Source organism: Oncorhynchus masou, chromosome 4 (genome assembly GCF_036934945.1).
Source record: "Oncorhynchus masou masou isolate Uvic2021 chromosome 4, UVic_Omas_1.1, whole genome shotgun sequence".
In the NCBI taxonomy this organism is placed as follows: Eukaryota; Metazoa; Chordata; class Actinopteri; order Salmoniformes; family Salmonidae; genus Oncorhynchus; species Oncorhynchus masou.
The window spans coordinates 11,251,416-11,275,327 of record NC_088215.1 but is presented as its reverse complement, the minus strand read 5'-3'; the positions used below and the strand labels follow the sequence as shown (position 1 = coordinate 11,275,327).

The 23,912-nt window shown below is 47.3% G+C and overlaps 1 protein-coding gene across 4 annotated transcripts in view; it reads left to right on the top strand.

Moving 5' to 3' along the window:
* LOC135523844 (septin-9-like) overlaps positions 1-23,912 on the top strand; it is a 62,245-nt gene that overhangs the window by 14,564 nt on the left and 23,769 nt on the right. For 2 of the 4 annotated variants that reach the window (XM_064950819.1, XM_064950809.1), the window contains exon 2: positions 1,290-1,943. In XM_064950819.1, coding sequence (XP_064806891.1) covers positions 1,290-1,943 — 654 coding nt within the window. Of the gene's footprint in view, positions 1-1,289; positions 1,944-12,450; positions 12,714-18,815; positions 18,881-23,912 lie in introns of those variants that run through there. The other 2 variants (XM_064950828.1, XM_064950844.1) reach the window with 2 other exon arrangements.

Here is a 23,912-nt window from a genome sequence, read left to right as displayed (position 1 = left end):
GGAAAGACCTACGGTAGCCATAGCAGGAATGTGTGTTTTAAATAGAGAGCTACAGAGGGAAGGGGTGCGAGCAACACCAATCAAACAACAGAATATAGACATCATGGACATAAAAAGGTTATTGAACTGGACAATTGCCATTGGACAGACAGAGAAGAGCAAGACATTTCCTCCAGCACGCTAAATTATAGTTTGGCGAGAAGAGGATTTGTCTTAGGGGGAGAAAGAGTATCGCTGTCATAAAATGAAGAGGTTTATAGCAGTAAAATTAGATTAGGCCGTAACTGATGTTTTGAGGAAAGGCTTTGGTGTGATTGCCTCCAGCTCCCTGAGTCCCTTCACTGCTCGGACTGGGTTTACGGAGAGGGCAATGGGATAGGGGCTGAGTACCCCCTCTGTGGGTGTACATACATACACACATACATACACGCGTGTAGACAGACACACACACACACTCTTTAGGCCATAACAGAACGGATCATTAGCTCGGAGTTGTGTTGAGTGGTACAGAGAGGACATGGATGTGTGTGACTGTGATGTCATAACCAGCTCGTAAACACAGTGACTAGCTTAGCATGTTCCTCATGGGATTCAAGTTGACTTCCAAGAGGCAATGCCTACAAGGCCAGACTAGCCTTATGTTTTTGTTGAAACTTAGTTTTTGGATTTTCTCACAAAGCCACCAGTAACCTGGGAGAAGCGTGGCTCCTTTTTGTTAATTTGATATTAATGCATTGTATATAGGCTATGCATCAGTTACTACCACTACTACTCCTCCATAACTCATCCATATCTCATACAATATTAAAGAATATGAGGCTGTGCAAGTGGGTGTATAAATTGGATCACATTTTATAACATACAGTAAGTACCACACTGTGTCATACAACTGGCACCATATAAACATATGCAGTGCCATATGCAGCGTATGTAGTGACAGATTGGCACCACTAATAAAGAGTTATTGAAATGAGTTGAGCTTGGCTTAATTGCTTGTTGCTGCCATTTTCCCTTGTGACGTCGCCGAGATTGCTTTTCCAGCTTCTCTCTACCCACTAACCTCGAGCAGCTATGATGCCAGGGACATCAAAACAGTTCATGTTGCTCCTCTGGAATTAGAATACACTGTTCATATATTTGCGTACGTATATGTTTGGTCCAGGACTAGCCGCAATGTTTGTTTAGGAAACCGGCCCTAAGTGCACTCTGATTATCAGCAATGTCAGAAATGGTCAAGAATGAATGACTCATTGACTGAGTGTGTCTGTCTCATCTCACCCTCCATGCAGCTCTAAAGAGGTCGTTTGAGGTGGAAGATGTGGACACCTCGGCCAATTCCTCGCCAGGCTCCCGCCGGGTGCCCAGCAATCCCAACCACCGCCCCGTCATGTCCCCCACCAGCGTCTACTACCGTGAACTGGGCGCCAGCAATAACAACAACGGCTCCATCTCCAAGACCATCATAGGAGGGGGAAGCTCCAAGCCTCCTGAACCCATATCGCGGGGACGCACGGAGCTCTCCATCGACATTTCCTCCAAGCAGGTGGATCCAACCAGCCCTGGTTCCCTCCGATTCGGTGCAAAACGACCCGAAGTCCTAGGCCACTCCAAGGCCCCAGAGGTGGGCCACAAACGGGAGGTGACCTTCGCTAAAACACCCCAGGATGTGGTGATTCGCGGAGGGGCCCGGACTCCCGAGCCCCCCAGCCATGCCCGGAGGTTCGAGCCCCCCAATCTGGGGGACGGCCCGGCCACTAGGACCACACCAGGGATCAGCGTCACCAAAGCACCCGAGACAACGGGGAATGGAAAGAACAACCACGAGAACCATGGTCATCATGCACCAGTCCACCACCCGCACCACCCCAACCCCCACCACAACACCATCGTCACCACCATCCGCTGCTCCTCGCCCAACCGCACCAAGTCCCCCAACCCTGACAGTAAGTAACCTCTGACCCTAGGTTTCTTCTCCTGAACCCTCTAACTCCTTAGGTTCCCCATGTGATCCTGGATGTAGAGTGAGGGGAGTGAGGGGCTTCAAGTAGGGGAGAACACAAACAGCCATAGAGATGCTTGGGTTTGTAGGAAGGCCCCAACTTTCCATTGTCTTTCAATTGTGTCACTGTGAAGTTGCTATGGAGATGACCAGCATATACATGTATAAACAAGGGAGAGTAAAGCAGTGTTTTGAGGCTTTGGGCCTGCTGTGTGTGCTGCTAACCACCGATCATAGGATCGCGTGTGTGTGTGTGTGTGTGTGTGTGTGTGTGTGTGTGTGTGTGTGTGTGTGTGTGTGTGTGTGTGTGTGTGTGTGTGTGTGTGTGTGTGTGTGTGTGTGTGTGTGTGTGTGTGTGTGTGTGTGTGTGTGTGTGTGTGTGTTTGATCTGGGCTAGAGTTCCCTCTGGCATTACACAGGATTACACAGGCTGCTGATCAGAAGCTTTTGTGTGTTAAAGCAGAGAGGCCCAATGAGGCGTGGAGGCAGTAATAGGCTCACTCCACTGATCTGGGGCCTGTTTCTAAGAGTGGCCTCCAACGCTGAGGCTGGGTGCCTCCAGTCTGATACAGACAGTTGTTAAGACTATTGGCAATATGCAAGATACCTCCGCAATACACGGTAGTGTAGGTATCACAGAGGGACTGGAAGATGCAGTCACACACAGTGGAGCGCTCTGGGTCCCCGGAGTGGGCCTGCAAGAGGAGAGGTTGGTTTGATTAAAGCCCAGCCTGGGCCTGTCTGTCACTACGGCCTGTCTCTCCTGTCCCTCCCTCTGCTCTGTCTGGAGCCCAGCGTCTCAGTCCCCTATCAATGAATGCTCAGCTGCGTTGTTCTTCAATTCCCTCTCAACTCAGTCCCCTATCGCTGACTGTACAAAAAAATATTCAACCAATTTGTCCTTCAACTCATGCACTCTTGGTAGACTGTGAGATAACAACAATATTTTGTTTTATTCTCCTACATATGCAAAAGACGAATGTATAAATGGTTCTCTTCATCCCTGTCCTAAAGCAAACTAGCGTGTTTTAGCAGTCGGCAGCATTTGACACATTTGGGTTCCACTCGCTCACCTTTGCTTTTCACTTTTTTTGTCTATCCCTCTCTTTCCTCCTCTCTCTTTCTGACAACACACACACAGACACTCCTCTTCTTTCCTCCTCTCTCTTTCTGACAACACACACACAGACACTCCTCTTCTTTCCTCCTCTCTCTTTCTGACAACACACGCACAGACACTCCTCTTCTTTTCTCCTCTCTCTTTCTGACAACACACACACAGACACTCCTCTTCTTTCCTCCTCTCTTTCTGACAACACACACACAGACACTCCTCTTCTTTCCTCCTCTCTCTTTCTGACAACACACACACACAGACACTCCTCTTTCTGACAACACACACACAGACACTCCTCTTCTTTCCTCCTCTCTCTTTCTGACAACACACACACAGACACTCCTCTTCTTTCCTCCTCTTCTTTTCCTCCTCCTCTCTTTCTCACAACACACAAACACAGACACTCCTCTTCTTTCCTCTTCTTTCTTCTTTCCTCTCTCTTTCTGACAACACACACACAGACACTCCTCTTCTTTCCTCCTCTCTCTTTCTGACAACACACACACAGACACTCCTCTTCTTTCCTCCTCTCTCTTTCTCACAACACACACACAGACACTCCTCTTCTTTCCTCCTCTCTCTTTCTCACAACACACAAACACAGACACTCCTCTTCTTTCCTCCTCTCTCTTTCTGACAACACACACACAGACACTCCTCTTCTTTCCTCTCTCTTTCTCACAACACACAAACACAGACACTCCTCTTCTTTCCTCTTCTTTCACAACACACACACAGACACTCCTCTTCTTTCCTCCTCTCTCTTTCTGACAACACACACACAGACACTCCTCTTCTTTCCTCCTCTCTCTTTCTGACAACACACACACAGACACTCCTCTTCTTTCCTCCTCTCTCTTTCTCCACACAGACACTCCTCTTCTTTCCTCCTTTCTTTCACAACACACACACAGACACTCCTCTTCTTTCCTCCTCTCTCTTTCTCACAACACACACACAGACACTCCTCTTCTTTCCTCCTCTCTCTTTCTCACAACACACAAACACAGACACTCCTCTTCTTTCCTCTTTCTTTCTGACAAACACACACACAGACACTCCTCTTCTTTCCTCCTCTCTCTTTCTCACAACACACACACAGACACTCCTCTTCTTTCCTCCTCTCTCTTTCTGACAACACACACACAGACACTCCTCTTCTTTCCTCCTCTCTCTTTCTGACAACACACACACAGACACTCCTCTTCTTTCCTCCTCTCTCTTTCTGACAACACACACACAGACACTCCTCTTCTGACAACACACACACAGACACTTCCTTTCCTCTCTCTTTCTGACAACACACACACACACTCCTCTTCTTTCCTCCTCTCTCTTTCTGACAACACACACACAGACACTCCTCTTCTTTCCTCCTCTCTCTTTCTGACAACACACACACAGACACTCCTCTTCTTTCTTCTTTCCTCCTCTCTCTTTCTGACAACACACACACAGACACTCCTCTTCTTTCCTCCTCTCTCTTTCTGACAACACACGCACAGACACTCCTCTTCTTTCCTCCTCTCTCTTTCTGACAACACACACACAGACACTCCTCTTCTTTCCTCCTCTCTCTTTCTGACAACACACACACAGACACTCCTCTTCTCTTCTTTCTCCTCTCTCTTTCCTTTCTTTCACAACACACAAACACAGACACTCCTTTCTTCTTTCCTCCTCTCTCTTTCTGACAACACACACACAGACACTCCTCTTCTTTCCTCCTCTTCTTTTGACAACACACACACAGACACTCCTCTTCTCTCTCTTTCTCACAACACACACACAGACACTCCTCTTCTTTCCTCCTCTCTCTTTCTGACAACACACACACAGACACTCCTCTTCTTTCCTCCTCTCTCTTTCTGACAACACACACACAGACACTCCTCCTCTTTCTCACAACACACACACAGACACTTCTTCTTTCCTCCTCTCTCTTTCTGACAACACACACACAGACACTCCTCTTCTTTCTTTCTGACAACACACACACAGACACTCCTCTTCTCTCCTCTTTCTGACAACACACACACAGACACTCCTCTTCTTTCTCCTTCTCTTTCACAACACACACACAGACACTCTTTCCTCCTCTTTCTGACAACACACACACAGACACTCCTCTTCTTTCCTCCTCTCTCTTTCTGACAACACACACACAGACACTCCTCTTCTTTCCTCCTCTCTCTTTCTGACAACACACACACACAAACACTCCTCTTCTTTCCTCCTCTTTCCTCTTTCTCTGACAACACACGCACAGACACTCCTCTTCTTTCCTCCTCTCTCTTTCTGACAACACACACACAGACACTCCTCTTCTTTCTTTCTGACAACACACACACAGACCTCCTCTCTCTTTCTGACAACACACACACAGACACTCCTCTTCTTTCCTCCTCTCTCTTCTTCTTTCCTCCCCTCTCTCTTTCTGACAACACACACACAGACACTCCTCTTCTTTCCTCCTCTCTCTTTCTGACAACACACGCACAGACACTCCTCTTCTTTCCTCCTCTCTCTTTCTGACAACACACACACACAGACACTCCTCTTCTTTCCTCCTCTCTCTTTCTGACAACACACGCACAGACACTCCTCTTCTTTCCTCCTCTCTCTTTCTGACAACACACGCACAGACACTCCTCTTCTTTCCTCCTCCTCTTTCTTTCCTTTCCTCCTCTCTCTTTCTGACAACACACACACAGACACTCCTCTTCTTTCCTCCTCTCTCTTTCTGACAACACACACACAGACACTCCTCTTCTTTCCTCCTCTCTCTTTCTGACAACACACACGCACAGACACTCCTCTTCTTTCCTCCTCTCTCTTTCTGACAACACACACACACTCCTCTTCTTTCCTCCTCTCTCTTTCTGCACAGACACTCCTCTTCTTTCCTCCTCTCTCTTTCACAACACACACACAGACACTCCTCTTCTTTCCTCCTCTCTCTTTCTCACAACACACACACAGACACTCCTCTTCTTTCCTCCTCTCTCTTTCTGACAACACACACACAGACACTCCTCTTCTTTCCTCCTCTCTCTTTCTGACAACACACACACAGACACTCCTCTTCTTTCCTCCCTCTGCAGATTGAGCGTGTCTCAGGCCCCCAGAAGGGGCGTCCGACACGAGCCAAGTGAGATTCCTGTAAACGGAGGGATAAAACCCGGAGCCAAATATGACCTAATGTGTCAGCGTTTACAGTCCTTAGACAGCATTCACGCCATGTTTAGAGAGCGTTTTAGAGAATGTATAAATAACGTTTTGACAACGTTTCAGACCTGAGACTGAGGGAGCCCACAGCATGGGGCCAGCTGCAGGGAAACTGCAGCTGCAAGACGCGCTGGTTTTTGTTTATCAGTTGGACAAAGGCAGACATCCTCTATCCCATATGGTAACCTATTCCCTATATATTGGAGCTGTGGCTCTAGTCAACGCTATTGCCAGAGGGAATAGGGTAATTCCCATTTTGGACACAGCCACATGCAGAAAAGCATTCTACTTTTTGCTCGTTCGCTTCCTCAAACTCCAACTCCGCAGTTATCAACTGACTCACGGCTTTCAGTATTTAATAAGCCAGTATGTTCCAGTGTCGCTATTAGTGACATTGCCAAGTATTTCATGGCTTACTTGGCCTTTAATTAGCTATAATTCTGTAGGCTTTTCCCCCTGTGGACACAGACCATTTTAGCATTAGGTGTTCGTGGATTGGAACAGTATTGGTATAAATGAACATACTCTATCATTCGGTACGTGTTCGTCGGCTATATTCCAATATTAAGAGCTCAGATTTGATGGGACGATAGAGAGAGCAAGTGAGTGTTTCTTTCCTGCTCTGGAGCTGGGAGTCTTGTCGTCTGGTTCCTACTCAGGCCACGGAGGTCTGGGCTCGTTATTTGCCCAGAGGGAGAGGGCCTTATTAGGGCTCTCAATGAAGGGTGACCTGCCTGGAGGGCCTGAGGCCGGGGCCCACCCTGACTGACTGACTCTGACCCCTGCTCCGTCTGTCAATGTGGGGAGATGGCGTCAGTGGAGCAGAAATGTGAACAACACAGCATTGTAGTGGACTGCTAGTGGGTTGTTTCCATCAGATTTTGTGTCAAGTAGGAGAAATTGGCTCCAACATAACACACAAGTAGGCCCTAATTCATTTCAATAGGTGACTATGAGTGATGTGATGGTTTCACAAAAGTGATATTGATTCTCTTTCATGACAAGATATTACCTAGATACTGGTGGATGTGAAACTCTTTACATTGGCGTACAGATTGTTGACTCCGTGCCTCGTGTGAAGTTTTCCAAGTTACTCTCAGCGGTGTTTTTGTGAGTGATAAGCCGTTTTCCTGTCCATTCAGTTTTTCAAATGGGTAATGACATCAGAGACACTCTGGTTTCCCGGGCTTCCTTCCTTCCGTGTGCTGTCCGTCAGGGCGATTGTTTCCCCTCGTCCTGACCGCGCCTCTCTTCCTCTCTCAGCCTGGGTCATGGGATCACAGTCAGTGGCCCTTCCAGACAGTTGTACTCTATTGTGGTGAGATCACACGGCTGGATACATTTTTAGTTCATTTTTAGGATCAAAATGTCAGTCTCTGCCTCCCGGGTGGCGCAGTGGTTAAGGGCGCTGTACTGCAGCACCTGCTGTGCCACCAGAGACTCTGGGTTCGCGCCCAGGCTCTGTCGTAACAGGCCATAACCGGGAGGTCCGTGGGGCGACGCACAATTGGCCTAGCGTCGTCTGGGTTAGGGAGCGTTTGGCCGGTAGGGATATCCTTGTCTCATCGCGCACCAGTGACTCCTGTGGCGGACCGGGCGCAGTGCACGCTGTCCAGGTCGCCAGGTGCACTGTGTTTCCTCCGACACATTGGTGCGGTTGGCTTCCGGGTTGGATGCGAGCTGTGTTAAGAAGCAGTGTGGCTTGGTTGGGTTGTGTATCAGAGGACGCATGACTCTCACCTCTCCCGAGCCTGTACGGGAGTTGTAGCGATGAGACAAGATAGTAGCTACTAACAATTGGATACCATGAAATTGGGGAGAAAAAGGGGTATAATTCATGCACAAAAAAAAGTCAGTCTCTAATCTCTGTAGGTGGCTTTAAATATCAACAGAGAAGAAATTGGAAGACTCTTTAATTGAATCAGTGTTTTTTTACCCCCTTTTTCTCCCCAATTTCGTGCACCTGGCGACCTTGGTTAGCGTGCACTGCACCCGGCCCGCCACAGGAGTCGCTGGTGCGCGATGAGACAAAGAAATCCCTACCGGCCAACCCCTCCCTAACACGGACGACGCTAGGCCAATTGTGCGTCGCCCCACGGACCTCCCGGTCGCGAACCCAGAGTCTCTGGTGGCACAGCTGGCGCTGCAGTACAGTGCCCTGAACCAGTGCGCCACCCGGAGGCAGAATCAGTGTTGCTCCCATTCACACGTCTACATTGAACTTCACTATAGATTGACAGGTTTATGATTTGCCTCGGTTGACTGCCCTTTTAATTTTTTTCCCTATAACATTTATTTAACTCGGCAAGTCAGTTAAGAACAAATTCTTGTTTACAATGACGACCTGGGAACAGTGGGTTAACTGTCTTGTTCAGGGGCAGAACGACAGATTTTTTTAAACTTTTGTCGGCTCGGGAATTCTATCTAGCAACCTTTCAGTTACTAACCCACGCTCTAACCACTAGGCTACCTGCCGCCCTTTGACCTTGCTACCAACCACCCCCCAGGACAGAGTGGTCGAATTGAATCTTAATGGGAATTCCTGTCTGTATTGTTACAGTATAATATAACAGTCATCTACAGTATAATGGTCATCTACAGTCATCTACAGTATAGAAGCACTCCGATCAGTATCTCAGGTAAGGTCGTTGTGATTAAAGCATCTCTTGACAGCAGGGCACTGTGGTGCATTCAGTACAGAAACCGTTTACCGTTTAAGAACCAAACGGAAGCGAACAGAGCAAAACTAGAGTTTCTATTTGGACAAATTCAGGTAGGCCCCTTGTTTGCTTCCGTTTTAAAATAAATGTTGCTCACACACACATGCATGTGCGCACACACACACCACCTCAGACAGTGGTCAGGCGTCTCCCAGTTTAATTGCACTCAGCGTGACCTGCTGTGTCATTATGAGAGCGAGTAGAAAGAGAGAGTAGAAATGTCTTTATTCTTTTGGAACTTTTGTGAGTGCAATGTTTACTGTTCATTTTTTGTTTATTTCACTTTTGGTTTATTATCTACTTCACTTGCTTTGGCAACGACAACATGCGTTTCCTATGCCAATGAAGCCCTTGAATTGAGTAGAGGAGGCCGTCTGCTAGAGCATATCATCTTAAACTGTTTACAGGTTCCAAACCTCTCAGGGTTAGCGTTAGCGGGCTAGGAAAACTACAGAGTGAGGTCATTCGACTGCAGTGTCGGCCACTCACTTTCAGCTCCCCTGAGGGCAAGCGGTGTTTGCTCATAATCATATCTGTGGGTGCAGAGCTCAGAGTGGCCAGCAGGAGGTGCAGTATCACATGTGGAGTGTAGGGTTTGGCTTAGGGGAGATGGCCATGGGACCTGGCTTGCAGGTACTGACTGCATCTTATACAGGACGTTGCTGAGGGCATATAGACAGTACTTAAAGGTGCATCTCGAAATACATCACTTGTTCTCTTATCCACTCTGTGTTTCTTTCATTTCTCTCCCCCCTTTCTCTTCTCTCACTCACACATTGTTCTGTATCTCACTAAAACTGAATGAATGTGTCTGGTTGTGTTATGTGGGATTTATCCCTGATGTGATTTAAAGTGTTTTTGGAGGCTGTGGACTCTGACTGGGTCAGTGGAAAGCCTGTGTCTGTCTGTGTGTATTGAGCGCTTCCACTGAGGGAGAGCTGAGCTGAGTGAAGTGGAAACCGGACAGGGTCCCCCAGATAAGGTTTCCGGAAGCTTCTGTTTACTCTGCTCCGCCTGGTGGAAGTCAGGGGTTAAACAAGGTTCCCATGCAGCACACACACACGCACACACTCCACTAAAGCAACTCCAGTTCCCCCTTCCTCCTATTTCCAGTCTCCCTGAGCCACTATCTCCCAGTCCCCACCCTTTTCTTCCTTAGTGAGTTCTCTGAATGCTGGTCAAGCTGGCCTGACACTAGTCACGACCGTACAAAATAGGTAGGGCCAGGACCTTTTCCTGACCACCAGCCAACGACTATCATCACTACCCGTGCCTGGACCCTCCCCTGACTCTACCACAGTCTTTTATCTGGTTTATTCTGGTTTATCTTGAAGAGGTGTCTGTCTGGTCCTGTCTGGTCCTGTCTGGTCCTGCTTATAGACTGCACCCAGCTGCTACGGGCTGACCAGGATGAGCTCACTATTTCTCAGTTCTGCCAACTGTACAGCTGGTTAACAAAGAGAAGTTCCACTTTGTCAGTGCCTCAGCTCTCAACACCCTCTGCTAATGCGGTTTTCCTCATCCCTGGCTGATAAGGGCCATGTTTGGAATGATAATGGTGTTTTGCTGTAATTAAACTCTCTCTTTCACCATAACAATACAAGGTTCCCAGATATTGACGTCATGTACAGGTCTTTGTCGAGTGCAGTGCCTCGCAACCAACAGTTGTTGCTGTGTGGCCAAAGATTCAGTGAGTGCACACGAATTGTGAGGGGGCACTGGACAGATGGCCATACGTACCACTGTTGTGCCATCTGCTAGGCCGGGCAGTGGACAGATGGGAGGCAGGGCAGGGTATGTGTGGGGTCAGTACACCCCCTATCCCTGCTGGGCCTCTCCTAAGGAGGTACCTAAATAATAGTCATCAGTCTCCATAGAAATAGAATTACTAGAACGGCGTCAATGTTCTGTGATTCTATTTCTATCAGCTACCAGTCAATTGGGGGGGGGGGGTTAGAGACACACTACTGCAGGGAGTTATTGACCCTTAGATGTTCAACAGGGGAAGATGGTTACTTTTTATGATAAATTGTTAATTCATCTTCAATCATATATTTTTTGATAAAGACATGATTCCATGTTAATTAAATGTCTCACTGGCTGACCTCATCGATTTGGTCGTATAGGCCCCTCCCAGGTTTACGTGATTTTGATCTGTCATTCAATCAATTTCCTCAGGACATAATGCAAGTACTGTAGGGCCTTTGACACAAAATGGTGTCCAGTTGCACAGGCTGGGGCCCCATGCTGATTATAGCTGCGGCAACTGCTTCCTAGCTGATGCTCACTTTACATTGAGGTGAATGAGACCACTCTTCATAATGGAGTCATCATCGCACCCATTGACGCACGGCACAGTGCCTGGAGGTGTGTTTGACAGGGGTAATATGACTAGACTTAAACCCTAATCCCCTCTGAACAGCCCTAGATCAAATAACACTGGGTTAGCACGTACACGCGCGCACACACACACACTGCTTTCTTGCCTGACTGGCTTCTCACCTCCATGGTGAACGGCTAGTCCTCTATTGCCTAAACACAGCTAACACCGCTACATTGGGAGTCATTATCCGGTGGAAGTAGCTAGCTTTGTCAATTTAGCTAAAGTAGCTCGGCTCCGAGGAACTCTGCGTGAACTTTCACCTTCACGATGTGCGAAGCGTTGGAGCTTTGTACTCAGTGATGAGACATGAAGGAATAAAAAGGTTTGTTAATATAAAATACACAATATTTGTATATTGCTATTCAAATATCATGAGAAAATACATAATTATGAATTAAATATATTTTTTATTCTTCATTATTCAGAAGACGGAACAAACAAGAGTAGCTGAAGATGTAGGGGAAAGGGCAACGGTACTGCCTCGGACAGTATGCGGTGTTGGTTAGCTAAGTAAAGTCATTGAATTGCAGACAAAGTAGAGTCTGTTTTGAGTACAGTAGTACACACGTCTACGGTTAGTCCTATTCTTCCTTTCTGGACTCTGTACTGACATATCTTTTAGGAACAGGATACACCATTTAAATCATCCAACTTACAGTAAAGCTATAATTGGGGAAAAACCGTTGACTACTTACGTTACGACTAGATCTTTTGGTGTTCATTTACTGTAACACTGATAAGCTCTCTGTCTCTCCCAGTTCAGCACATGGCAAAGTTTCTATTAAGGATCATTATCATCATAACTCTGGGAAGTTTTCTGGAATGACCCGCACAGAGAGAAAGTATGTAATCAGGGTCCCCTCTTCCTCTCTTTCTTCTCCTCCATTCCAAGCTGAGTCATCCGGCTCCCCCTAGAATTCCAGCTGGAATTAGGGGCAGGGATTCCCCCGGAAGCGCAATCCGATCGGTGGAGCTCTGTTTATTGTTCAGTCTTCTTGAGGCTCCGGGTAAGGAACGCCGAGTTGGGAACATCGGGAAGAGGGAGCGTTACAGAAACTGTACATTAGATCCCAGTCGCTCCCAGGCTCTCCCAGCTGTCACAGTGAAGAGTTTAGGTTTGGGAAGCAGTTGGGAATTTTATTTTGGATTTTTTTTACTTCCACGTCGGAATAGTTTGTTCTGTGGTGCTTCGACTGGGACTGTGATTGGAAGACATGGCTGCATGTGGTGCAGAGATGCACATTAACCCTGAGATGGAGGTCCTCTGTGAGTATGGCTGATGGGTTGCTTCACATATGGCACCATATTCCTTATATAGTGCACTACTTTTGACCAGGGTCCATAGGGTTCTGGTCAAAAGTAGTGCACTATGTCGGGAATAGGGTGTCATTTGAGATGCAAACTTGAAGGAAGGGGGAGGGCTGTTGAGACAACTGGTGTGACTGATACAACTGGTTTCTATTAAGGCCAATCAGGGCTACATGATGTTTAACTCTACTTTAGACGCTGAGGAAATGGAAAGGCAATCAGGGACATCCCAAGATGCTTTTTAATAAGTTCCTCTTCTCCCCCTAAAACCTCAGTTTAGATGAGGTAAGGCCGCATAGGGTCTGCATTGATTTCTCTCCCTGAAGTTTTGTTTTATCATCTGTGCTGTTTCGTGCTACTCTTGTATGTTGCATTAAGGCTCCATGTCTACAGTTGAGTTATGTATCACTAAGAATTTCCTTGATTCGAAAGTGGAGTTGAATAGTTTGCATATACACAGTATGTGTTATGTCTGAGTCTGCATGCTTCTAATGTGGGTTTGATGGAATCCTTGTGCATGCTAGCCTCTCTCGCTCTAGCTCTCTCTTTCTAGCTCTCTCTCTCTAGCTCTCTCTCTCTTGCTCTCTCTCTGGCTCTCTCTCTGGCTCTCTCTGGCTCTCTCTCTGGCTCTCTCTAGCTCTCTCTCTCTCTCTCTCTCTCTAGCTCTCTAGCTCTCTCTCTAGCTCTGACTCTCTCTCGTTCTAGCTCTCGCTCTCTCTAGCTCTCTCGTTCTCTCTCGTTATCTCGCTCTCTCGCTCTAGCTCGCTCTCTTGCTCTAGCGCGTTCTCTCGCTCTAGCGCGCTCTCACACCCTAGCTCGCTCTCTCTCGCTCTAGCTTGCTCTTGCGCTCTCTCTCGCTCTAGCGCGCTCTCACACCCTAGCTCGCACTCTCTTGCTCTAGCTCGCTCTCTCTCGCTCTAGCTCTCTCTCTCTCGCTCTAGCTCGCTCTCTCTAGCTCGCTCTTGCGCTCTCTCTCGCTCTCTAGCTCACTCTTGCGCTCTCTCTCGCTCTAGCTCGCTCTTGCGCTCTCTCTCGCTCTCTAGCTCACTCTTGCGCTCTCTCTCCCTCTAGCTCGCTCTTGCGCTCTCTCTCTCTCCAGCTCGCTCTCGCGCTCCACCTCTAGCTCTCCACCTCTAGCTCTCCACCTCTAGCTCTCTCTCCCCTCTAGCTCTCTCTCCCCTCTAGCTCTCTCTCCCTTCTAGCTCTCTCTCCCTCTCTAGCTCTCTCTCCCTCTCTAGCTCTCTCTCCCTCTCTCTAGTGCTCTCTAGCACGCTCTATCTACTGTATGGACAGTTGAAGTCGGAAGTTTACATACACTTATGTTGGAGTCATTAAAACTCGTTTTTAAACCACTCCACAAATTTCTTGTTAACAAACTATAGTGTTGGCAAGTCGGTTAGGACATCTACTTTGTGCATGACACAATTAATTTTTCCAACAATTGTTTACAGATTATTTCACTTATAATTCACTGCATCACAATTCCAGTGGGTCAGAAGTTTACATACACTAAGTTGACTGTGCCTTTAAACAGCTTGGAATATTCCAGAAAATTATGTCTTTAGAAGCTTCTGATAGGCTAATTGACATCATTTGAGTCAATTGGAGGTGTACCTGTGGATGTATTTCAAGGCCTACCTTCAAACTCAGTGCCTCTTGACATCATGGGAAAATCAAAAGAAATCAGCCAAGACCTCAGGAAAATAATTGTAGACCTCCACAATTCTGGTTCATCCTTGGGAGCAATTTCCAAGTGCCTGAAGGAACCACGTTCATCTGTACAAACAGTAGTATGCAAGTATAAACACCAAGGGACCAAGCAGCCGTCATACCAGCCGTCAGGTACAAAAGTATCTACATCCACAGTAAAACGAGTCCGGCATAACCTGAAAGGCCGCTCAGCAAGGAAGAAGCCACTACCCCAGAACCACCATTAAAAAAGCCAGACTACGGTTTGCAACTGCACATGGGGACAAATATCGTACATTTTTGGAGAAATGTCCTCTGGTCTGATGAAACAAAAACAGAACTGTTTGGTCATAATGACCATCGTTATGTTTGGAGGAAAAAGGGGGAGGCTTGCAAGCCGAAGAACACCATTCCAACCGTGAAGCACGGGGGTGGCAGCATCATGTTGTGGGGGTGCTTTGCTGCAGGAGGGACTGATTCACTTCACAAAATAGATGGCATCATGAGGTAGGAAAATTATGTGGATATATTGAAGCAACATCTCAAGACTTCAGTCAGGAAGTTAAAGCTTGGTCACAAATGGGTCTTCCAAATGGACAATGACCCCAAGCATATTTTCAAAGTTGTTGCAAAATGTCTTAAGGACAACAAAGTCGAGGTATTGGAGTGGCCATCACAAAGCCCTGACCTCAATCCTATAGATAATTTGTGGGCAGAACTGAAAAAGCATGTGCGAGCAAAGGAGGCCTACAAACCTGACTCAGTTACACCAGCTCTGTCAGGGGGAATGGGCCAAAATTCACCCAACTTATTGTGGGAAGCTTGTGGAAGGCTTCCTGAAACGTTTGACCCAAGTTAAACAATTTAAAGGCAATGCTACCAAATACTAATTGAGTGTATGTAAACTTCTGACCTACTTGGAATGTGATGAAAGAAATAAAAGCTGAAATAAATAATTCTCTCTACTATTATTCTGACATTTCACCTTCTTAAAATAAAGTGGTGATCCTAACTGACCTAAGACAGGGAATATTTACTAGGATTAAATGTCAGGAATTGTGAAAAACTGAGTTTAAATGTATTTGGCTCAGGTGTATGTAATCTTGAACTGTATGTATGTATATATCTGGGAGTTAATTGGCTCTGTTATGTAACACAGTTGGGAATTGTCACTGTAAAACTGAGAGGAAACAATCCATTAGATAAACACCTTGGCTAAAACAAACCTCTGACCACAAATTCCGACAGTTAATCTACTTTGCGGCCGCTGTTCAAACAACAGGCGCATGGGTCTTTCAAAAGAGAGAGAGAGAGTGTGTGTGTGTGTGTGTGTGTGTGTGTGTGTGTGTGCGTGTGCCTCGAGTGCAGAAAAGTGCAGATGAAAGCAAACCAGGTTTATTGTAACCTTGAAGAGCAACATACAAGCGGAGGTCTGCGATGAGTCAGGAGCAGAGTTGGAGGGATCGTGTAGCGTTGCTGGAGTGCAGCACAGTCCCCGAGGGAGTAGTACAGTGTGTGTATGTGGAGGATTAGAAATGGACTGCACGAACGTCATGTCTTCAGGGTGGAGAGAGAAGAGCAAGTAGGGCTAGGGGGTTTTCCTGACCATGTGACTAAGATCAGAGTTTATCCTGGTCTGGTCACACAGTCAGAAGTCGGTCCCTAACTCTAAAACGGGCCTTTTTCTGTCTATACCATGTCTCCCATGTGGTGCCATGAGATTATGGGTTCATCTCAATAGTGTAAAGGAGCTACCTCTCTCCGTCTGCTTTCCTTCACCTGCACTGATCTAATCCTGGTGGGAATTTGCTATCACTTATCCGGTTCCCTCAGATGAGTGTGGATGACGAGAAGGAGACGAGGAGAGGAAGCCCCTTTGGACTAGAGAGATGCTCCCAGGGCCTCAGATGTTTTCATCTGGTTGTATGCATCCTCACATGCTGTCTCCATCTGCACCACAGGAGAGCAGAGCAGCCTCGGCTACAGCTCAACAGGAAGTCGCTTGTTTCTCTCCTTCCCAGATATGCTTGGCCAGATGTTCTCTCCCTCCTCCTCCGCTGTCCTTCTTCATCCCTTCTTTATCCCTTCTTCCATCTCTCTGGGTGGGAGGCTGAATGTCTGTGTGAGTCACTCTCTCTGCTGAGTCATTGAGGTGACTTGGTTAATCAGCTCCATGTGTTCTAATCACTGTGTGGGCCTCCTCCAATCAGATCTGACCTCTAGTCCAATCAGAAAGCTCCCCTCTGGGGTTGTGCCTGCATGGGTCTCCAGTTGCCTGTTCGGCCCACACAGTTTGATGTGATTATACGAAGCTGGCCTCAAAAGGGCCTCCAGAAGTGGGGTAAATGACAAAACAAACAGAATGACAAACAAAGCTCTGGCGAGACGTTCAGCCAACAGAGCAACAGCCGCCTAAGAACTGTGTCATTTAATAAGGTTCTGGCACAATAATTCAAATGTTTGTTTGCAACTGCAAAACAAGGACGTGGCTCCAGGGTCTCGTCTAGTTATCGTGGCAGGCAATCAAGATAAGGAAGGAAGTCTGAATGTGATCTCTCACCCACAGACTTCTCTTTGCCAAAAAAGTCTTCTGAGGTCTGAAGGGCTGGACTCGGATCAGTTGCTATGGTCATGAGCGTACAGTAGTAATCGGAGGACGCCTGTTCTAGGAATTCTATTTCTATGGGCCGGCGACTTAGTCATTTTGCGACCATTTGGAGCACTGAAATAGACTCAGTCAATGAGCAAAGCTTGAGTTTCAATTTAGAATTTGCTCATCGTGACAAGGGTGATCCTTCCGAACTAGCTGCTATTCCACAGGACCAGCTAAATGTATGGCGGTCATTGATTCAGTCCCAGTTGATCTCTGGGTTCTCCCAAGACGAGGGAGAGCAACAAACAAACAACATTTGTGCTGGAGTGTTTTATGCTGCAGATGAACAAATCATGGACAATGCAGGGCATACTGCATAACCTGCCCTACATTGAATCAGAAACCACATGGGGGGGGGGGTATAGAACCTCAACCCGACGAGCCTGCGGGTGATGATCTGTATTAGTTCAGGAGAAGACGACCTGCTCGCTCATATCTATCTCTCACTGAGACCGGATGCCTATAGGGCCAGGTGCACAAACCATTTTGGTCCTATACATACACAAACCACCGAAACCATGACAGGAAGGAAGCGTTTGTCCTGAATATGAGAAAACGTCTCTTGGGCCCTCTCATCAGCTTGCAAATGTGGGGGGAAAAGCTTGTTTAGGTAAGTGCAGTACTGAGATGTTTCTCTTTCCATCTTTCCACCCGCTTGTAATAAAACACATTTCTCTCTTAATTCCAGTAATCGGATAAGAAGGAAGTGTTTCGGCATTGAAAGGATTGTGATTGTCATAAGTGTGAATACAGATTTATGATAGACCCAATTCCACAGACGTTGCATGGATAGGCCCACGTAGCCAAGTGATTGCAGCTAGGAAACCCAAGGAAAATACCACGCGAACGTATTTCTCTGTATGGAGACATGATGAAGACCAAGCTCCGCAGTTATTGCAAGCAACAAGTGAACGTATGAGACCAAAAGGAAGTGACACATTGTACTCTTATACAGTTCATAATGTTTTGAATTACAGTCGACAGAGCTGTTTCCCATAGAATGTTTCATGTGGAGTCTGATGACTGTGGGATGGTATTCATTTGTTATCTGGGACATGTTCCTTTAGTCATGGGGCTGTATGAGGCAGGCATTAATGTGATGGATGGAGACTCATTTTAACACAGGAGGAGAAAGAGCCAGTGGCCTCCTCACAGTACACACACAGTGTGCATACACACACACACACACACACACACACACAGGGAGAGACACTGCGCTGAGCATTGGGAGGGAAGGGACAGATGGACATCAACACACATACTCTCTTTCACTGAATACACATTTGTTACACTTTTCTTTCCTCCTTTTTAAGCTTGTGCAAACTGTCACATGTTCTTTAATCTTTCCGTTTCCACCTCTTACACTCACTTTTCCTTTTCCTGTCAAACACATACACCCTTTTCTCTCCATTCCTTAAACATATGCACTCTTATAACACACTCCTTTCCTCCCATTTCCAACTGCCCCCCCCTCCCCCTGCACGCGAGCACACACACACACACACACACACACACACACACACACACACACACACACACACACACACACACACACACACACACACACTGTGCCTGTGTCCAGCACATTCACAATGCTCCCCATTCAACTCTCCCTGAATGAGGGGTGTGGCATGCCTGCTGCTGGCCGCCTGGCTGGCCTGCTTGGCTGTAGAGTGGTGGGTCATGTGTCCAGGCTGTGGGGGCGGGGCCTGGGAGCAACAGCAGAGCCTGCCCAGCTGGAGCAGAGATCAGGGTGGCTGAGAGGGAAGAGAGAGAGGCGAGGGTGAGTGTCTCTGGTTTTCTGTTCATTCATAACATGCTACGGCTTCTTGTTTCTCTGATTTGTGTGTGTGATTTCCTATTGTAGAGAGGCTGGAGGAGTGATAGAAAGGAAAGAGAGGGATGGCGGGGTTGTTCAGTCTGTGTGTGTGTCCTGTCTGGACGGGGTTATGGAACTGAACCGTGTAGTGTGTGTGTGACAGCTGTATTTGTCAGTGATTGGAACGGTGTCATAATAATATTCAGACCAGACTTTTTTTTTTTCTATCTGTCTTTCTCTTGTTCCATTGTACTCTCTGGGAGAGTTTGGGGGGTTACTGCTCCCTCTCTTTTAGGTTACCCCTCTCTCTCTCTCTATCTGTTTCTCATCCCCCTCTCTCTACCCCCTCTTTCCTTTGTGCTCGGCCCCATTCAGCTTGAATAATCAATCTGCTTAAACGGGTGGGGAGTATTTATTGACCAATCATGTTAGTCCTAATTGCTCCCTGTGTCGAATGTTCTGGCTTGACTTTGATCAATTGCAGTGGATTAGTAAGTATGATTTAATTTTGGCAACCCCATGCATCTGCTCTCTGGTGGGTTGCTGTTGCAAGTTCAAGGCGAAGCGTCAGGCCACATTTTCTGCATGAGACTTTCTTCAATGGAAGAGCGGCCCATTCCTTTACAACCCACCACCCCCAGCCCCTCCGCTTCACCTGCCTCTCAAGAAAGAACCACGTTTGTGCCCCGTCTTATGTGACTGACCATGTTCCGTTCCCTGTTTCTGCTGTTGAATATATCAGCCATATGGCTTCTAGTTGCAGTAGTTCCAGTTCTTGGCCACACGACCTCTATTTTACCCAGCGTTCGACAGGTTGTAATTGTACACAATCCACCAATAGACAGCGACCGTTGAAGACAGTAGAACAAGACGCAGAAGTGTAGCTTTCTGCTCCAGTCGTCACACCATAGTCAGATGTTCTAGATGTCCTTGCCTCGGGAGTGTCCGCCACACTGTATCCCTATACGACCAAGGAGGGATACTGTTAGCTTAAACTGCAGTCAGCGTGTGTGTGTGTGTGTGTGTGTGTGTGTGTGTGTGTGTGTGTGTGTGTGTGTGTGTGTGTGTGTGTGTGTGTGTGTGTGTGTGTGTGTGTGTGTGTGTGTGTGTGTGTGTGTGTGTGTGTGTGTGTGTACCAGTCTCAGGACCAGTGTAACAGATGTGACCGTACTTCTAGCTTTCTTGCATTTTGTGTTTTTAAAGAAAGGACTGTCCAGTCGATTAGTGTTTATTCTGACTTTGGACACAAGGAAGCACATTAGACGTGCAGGACAATAGTATGTTGATGGCTGTAGATTCGTGATTCCGCGCTTGGCATGGAAATAACTGTGAATTAGCAGGGGCCTTTCTCGAGCGAGCTAACTCACTCTTACAAGCAATATATACAAGCAAGGCATGGACTCTACAAAGTGTCGAAAGCGTTCCACAGGGATTCTGGCCCATGTTGACTCCAATGCTTCCCACACTTGTCAAGTTGGCTGGATTTCCTTTGGATGGTGGACCATTCTTGATACACACGGGAAACTGTTGAGTGTGAGAAACCCAGCAGCGTTGCAGTTCTTGAAACAAACCAGTGCACACACACAATCCATGAATCCAAATCCTTCTTTAACCTGTCTTCGTCTACGCTGATTTGATGTGGATTTAACAAGTGACATCAATAAGGGGTCATAGCTTTCACCTGGTCAGTCTATGTCATGGAAGGAGCTGGTGCTCTTAATGTGTTCTAAACTCGGTGTATATACACATCAGGATATGTACATAATGAACTCGTACACATTGTAAATATAACATTTAAAATATAGTATTTCAGAACTTGACCTACCACTTGCGTGTCACTACCGGGAAGAATTTACGTTCACGATCTCCCCCTGACCAATGTCATAACACCTCATTGATATGTAAATTCAAACAACCAATAGGAATACGTAAACATTGACTACATATTTCTGCGGTGTAAAGAGGAAACATAACCAACCCTGTTGCAGGTGTTTAGTCCATCATTCATTATTTCACCGCTTTAGAGTAAGAGACACTGACGTTATATTAAAGTATATTAAGTTGTAACGTGTCTACAGCTGCTGGGCTACAGTTATTAACCATCAACACAAGAAACCAACCGTTAATTAGCTACATTAGCCCACAATGGAGTAGTTGCATTGTGATTACAGTGTAGCTGTTCGCTACTGCGTCCCTTTGTTTCATGATTTAGTTACTATTCCGCTCACAGGCCAGGTGGCAGGACTGAACGTGGGTCACACTCTGTAGCAAAATGCTTCGGGAAAGCAAATATCTGTCCCATTTCACTCTATTAGTATTTTCTCCCTACTGAGACCGACCCTGTTCAGGTGACTATCCTGGAGGTAGAACGCTCTTAAGAGGTGGATCTGTGGTCTGTTATGCCATAAACACCATAACGAATCGTGTTCCCGAAACGTAGCCTTTCCTTTTCTCATCCAATGACAGACTCCTCTAGTCCTCTATCTACCAGACCACACTGGGAGGTTAACTGTAGAGTGTATATGAGAGGAGGATGGAAGGAGGACGAGACGGGGGAAGTGAGGACGTGAGCAGGGAGGAACAGCAGACGTGTCACTTCCTGTTAGAGGTGATGGTTGGTGTGCCGGCGAGGGGCACGTGGCAGTATGTGCACAGCCGGCTATGAGCCCGTCAGCCGTACGACAGCTACACAGAGTCACGACGACGACGACATGGCAGGACGTCCGTCATGATTGACAGTACTGGGTGACGGAGTACGCACGGTCCTCCTTGGCGTGGAGTTCGTCAGCGACACTTACTTGCAATCTATTGACTCCGTTTACAGTATCAATCCGAATGATTGTTAGAGGAATAGCTTCTGGGTTTTACGTGTCACCGTTGCCTGGCGTTTAAACTAACATCGGTCGGGATTAGCCAGGCGTTGCAGCCGGCATTCATTTCTCAGTTCTGTCTCTAGATCGGATTCGGAGAGTATTTGGTCAAGCTCTGGTGTAACAGGACTTCTTCCTTTGATTCCCATACGTCCTCTTTGATGACCTCCTCTGTTTGTGCTGCCTGAAGGGTACCAGCCTGTCTGAACCCTGTTGTGTGATCCCTCTCACGTAGTGGAGCACGTTCAGGTCGTTAACAGGGAAATGAGATCAATGTTTCTGGCCCTGTAGAACACACTACTTAGGAGATGTGAGCAAAACAACTTGATTAATGCCCAGACATCTGTAAACCCTTTTCTCTTAAGTCTATTGAAGCCCCCTATTAATGCGCAAAGGAACATTTATTTGACTTCTTTGTTCTTGTATTTGTTCTTGGCTCATAATTGCATATCTTCCAATAACACAATGTGTGGAAATATATAAAGGGGGTAACTGGCTAATAGAACTAATTGGAAACATTTTTATGTGTAGCTAATTGCAGCACACGCAGGCACGAAATGAAACCAATATCTCGGAACGATATTCCCCACCATATCTTCTCAGGGCACCGTATTGTCTGAGGCCTCCACTCTGAACATAATTACATTTTCCTCTCATAAGAAAGAGTAACAGTTTTCAGTGAGGATCCAATATTTTTTTTTTCAACCACCCAACTTCCCACTTCATACTTGATGGTCGTGTGACTGCCATACACCAGTTCCCCCAGTTCCCTATAATGTTGCTCTGAATGACTTCCTTTCAGTCTCTCTTCCCTTTTTCCCAGAGGCCTGGGGGTTTTATATTGTTGTGGTAGGTATATGACTTAAGCAGCTGGTTCGCACACAGTGTCCGTCATGGCACTCAGCAACACAATAATGGCCATACTTATGCTGGGCCTTCCTCTCCTCTCTCATATACTCCATCTTGCTCTCTCTCTCTCTCGCTCTCTGTCTTTCACCTTGTCTTTGTAGCGTGGGCCTCTCTCCTCCCTCCTGTGTTTCCTTCTCTCCGTATTCCTCACTCTGTCGCTGTATTTACAGCCTGCCTCATGTTCTCTCTCTCTGCCTCTGTCTCTCTCTCTCTCTGCCTCTGTCTCTCTCCTCTCTCTCTGCCTCTGTCTCTCTCTGTCTCTCTCTCTCTCTGCCGCTGTCTCTCTCTCTCTCTGCCTCTGTCTCTCTCTCTCTCTCTCTCTCTGCCTCTGTCTCTCTCTCTCTCTCTGCCTCTCTCTCTCTGCTCTCTGTCTTTCTCTTGTCTTTCTCTCTCTCTCTCTCTCTGCCTCTGTCTCTCTCTCTCTCTCTCACTCTGTCGCTGTATTTCTCTGCCTCTGTCTCTCTCTCTCTCTCTCTCTCTCCTCTCTCTCTCTGCCTCTCTCTCTCTCTCTGCCTCTGTCTCTCTCTCTCTCTCTCTGCCTCTGTCTCTCTCTCTCTGTCTCTGTCTCTCTGCCGCTGTCTCTCTCTCTCTGCCGCTCTCTCTCTCTCTCTGCCGCTGTCTCTCCCTGCTCTCTCTCTCTCTCTCTCTCTCTCTGTCTCTGTCTCTCTGCCGCGGTCTCTCTCTCTGCCGCTGTCTCTCTCTCTCTGTCTCTGTCTCTCTGCCGCGGTCTCTCTGTCTGCCGCTGTCTCTCTCTCTCTCTGTCTCTGTCTCTCTCTCTCTCTCTCTCTGCCGCTGTCTCTCTCTCTCTCTGCCGCTGTCTCTCTCTCCCTGCAGCTGTCTCTCTCTCTCTCTCTGCCTCTCTCTGCCGCTGTCTCTCTCTCTCTCTCTCTCTCTCTCTGTCGCTGTCTCTGTGGTGGGTAAAGGGGGCAGGTCATTATCTTTGTGTTCCAGAAGTTCCTGTGTGGAAAGCTGTCTTTTAACACCATCTGCTTTGGGCCGCGCAGGGCCAAAGGTCACATTCTCAGGGGGCTTGACGAGCGACGGCAGTAGTGAAAGATGAAGTGAGCCAGTAGCATTCGTCACCCACCGCCATCTGAAGCGTGTGTGAGGAGGCAGGGGGAGTGTGTGTGTGTGTGTGTGTGCGCGCGCTGTCCACCGTTCTATTCTTCAAGCCCACTGTATCGCATGCTATGGTGTTATTGCAGTAAAGTGGCACG